Raw genomic sequence first — 2500 nt, forward strand, 5'->3', positions numbered from 1 at the left:
TGGTTTTGGAGTTATGGAGGAGACACGCACACACATGCACACGCACATTTACATTTATTAGTACTGTATAGATATATTCCTATATAGTTTTTGTCTCTTTCTCTCAATGTTGAAGAATCGCTTAAAAAAATTTATCAGATCCGGATCTTCACTAAAATCTAATCACTTCGTCCTTGTCACATCCCCATCCTGTCCACCAAATTTCATCCAAATCTGTCCATAACTCTGAGATATCCTGCTCACAGACAAACAGGGGTGAAAACAAATTCCTTCCACCTTTAGTGACGAAGGTAACGAGGATACTTTACGGTCCCTCCCCCCCCCCCCCAAAACCTCTTCGTCGTTTCTTTTGTTTATAAAGGGTCAAGTTATGTAATATACATAGATTCATAACTTATGAGAAGGTTGGTAAATGTACAATATGAGAAAATGTACAGAAGGTTGGCTGCATCATGTGTTGATGATTCCTTTCAAAGATGTTGACAAAAACCTTGGGGGGTGGGGGGAGGGTAGACTTTTTAAAGGAAGAGTTAATAACGATCAAGTCATGCTCTGCTTATGTACACATCCTAAAGAATACCCTGAAGTGAAGTCGAACTACATAAAGCCTCCACTCTGATGGTACTACTACATGTCTACAACTGGAGATAGTTTTTGTAATTACGCATACGCGCTTCGTTATGACTATCAAAGTCTCGGACACATTTGTCAAAAGCTATTGTCAAACCACCTTACTTGTCACAGCGTGTCCTCAGGTGGGAATATGCAACAGGTAAACGCAGTTTTCAGAATTTGCCAAGAAACCCAGAGCTTGATGCCCGGTGGTCATAACTCAGCCGAAATGATTGCCTACCTGCCAAATAGACTCTTAATGCCTGGTTACTAAAATTTAATGTCATGTATTTATTTGTTTATTTATATCTACTCAAAGTTGTCCTTATCCATATTCACTTGGTTTATATTCTGTGCTGTCGTCTTGTCCTTGTTTCTTTGCCCAGCATCTGATTGGTGAAGAGATGCAAGATCAGTCCCCTTCCAGTGAGCTTTCGTGTTCAACTATTGGTAAGTCGCATGCTCAGGCTTTCGACTCGTTCTTCATCTCACTCCCAAGTTAATGACTGACCCTGTTACCATCATTGATACTTTAATCTCCATCTTTTATTTTCTCCAGCTGCACAAAGAACACCTGCCGCTCCCCTGACGACAGCTAGCCCCAGCAATGCTGTCGAGATGGTCTCCAACAAATCATCAACCGGAAATCAATTGAGCAGCACACCAGCAGATTCACGGCTGCTTCTGTCACCAGGAAAAGCAGTGACGCCCACCAATCAACTAATGCTGGCAAACAGGTCAGTAATTCTTGCAGGAACAACATTGAGGATCTGCCATTTTGAGAAAATCTCAAGCCGATTTTGTGATTCCCGAGTGCAAACCAATTTGACGTCGTCACATTGCCAGGTTGTCAGTAAGACTTGTGGTACTTACTATGGTACAATCATGATTATTGAGAATGTGTAAAAAAAAATTATTCTGGTTCTTTCTCTGTCCCTCTCAGCAGTGCTGTGCTGGGTAAGAATGCGGGGATATTAACTACCAAGGAGAGTCCAACTCTCATTACCAATCCATCCATCTTGCAAGGTACTCCAGTGGCAACTGCATATTCTACAAATGTTTTTTTTTAACACAAAGTCAAGGCTCATGGAAGAGCTAGAATGCAGAACAGATCAGAACGCAACGGAACAAAATGAACAGTAGAAAGAGAAGGGGAAATGCCAATAGCAGGTCAACAGAGAAAATAGACAAAGATGGCCAACCAAGGGATGCGAGTAACGATGAGGGGGTCTTGGGAGAAAAGGAGCGAAAATGAAGCACGTGGGGTCAAAACAGACGAGCAACTAGCCGATTAGATGAGTAGGCCGGACTTGAACACGGACACAAATTCGATTATTCAACATAATTAAGTATGGTTTGCCTTGGAAAATTGGATGAAAATATGACTAGCAACACATGAATGGAATTGAAACCGTAAAACAATACATCTGGTCTGGGAAATTTAGCTTTGTTGAGCTAGAGGGAAGAACTTATGAATCAGCATTACACTTGGAGGAACCCAGAACAAGAAGATGTAAAAAATCTTGGTTTCTATATCCAAAGCAACATTAAACATCATATGCCACCAGCCTTAGGTTTCTTACATCCAGGTCATAGTTTACCCGCATATTGGCCACCAGGACCTGGTGCAGACATTGGGGAGACCTGGTCATATACATAAACATATAAAAATGACCAGCACTTGCTCTCCCACACCCAAGCCGCTAGCATCAGGTCTCTCACATCCAGGTCACGATCAACCGGTCTCCTGGCCACTTTGCCCTCTTGTGTCAGTCCACCCTTCTTTAATGAAAGTGGATCTCTTCCATTGTTACCTGCCTTTCCCCCACCCATCTTTTCTTCCAGCACTGGCAAGCAGTAGTGGCTTGTTCGGTGGAAACATGCTGAT

At 42.4% G+C, this 2500-nt stretch overlaps 2 protein-coding genes across 4 annotated transcripts in view; both read left to right on the forward strand.

The window, feature by feature from the left end:
- Positions 1-2500, forward strand: part of LOC147031075 (uncharacterized) — a 115217-nt gene that overhangs the window by 40970 nt on the left and 71747 nt on the right. The gene's annotated exons all lie outside the window — the stretch shown is intronic.
- The window catches only part of LOC147031076 (uncharacterized), a 27867-nt gene that overhangs the window by 22714 nt on the left and 2653 nt on the right, over positions 1-2500 (forward strand). The window contains exons 5-8 of the mRNA XM_085872063.1: positions 999-1062; positions 1172-1349; positions 1556-1638; positions 2458-2500. The exon at positions 2458-2500 is cut by the window's right edge and continues 2653 nt beyond it. Of these exons, the coding sequence (XP_085728189.1) occupies positions 999-1062; positions 1172-1349; positions 1556-1638; positions 2458-2500 (368 nt within the window). The remainder of the gene's footprint in view (positions 1-998; positions 1063-1171; positions 1350-1555; positions 1639-2457) is intronic.

Source organism: Eptatretus burgeri, chromosome 3, assembly GCF_056783735.1.
Source record: "Eptatretus burgeri isolate ZD-2024b chromosome 3, Ebu_testis_v1, whole genome shotgun sequence".
Lineage (NCBI taxonomy): Eukaryota > Metazoa > Chordata > Myxini > Myxiniformes > Myxinidae > Eptatretus > Eptatretus burgeri.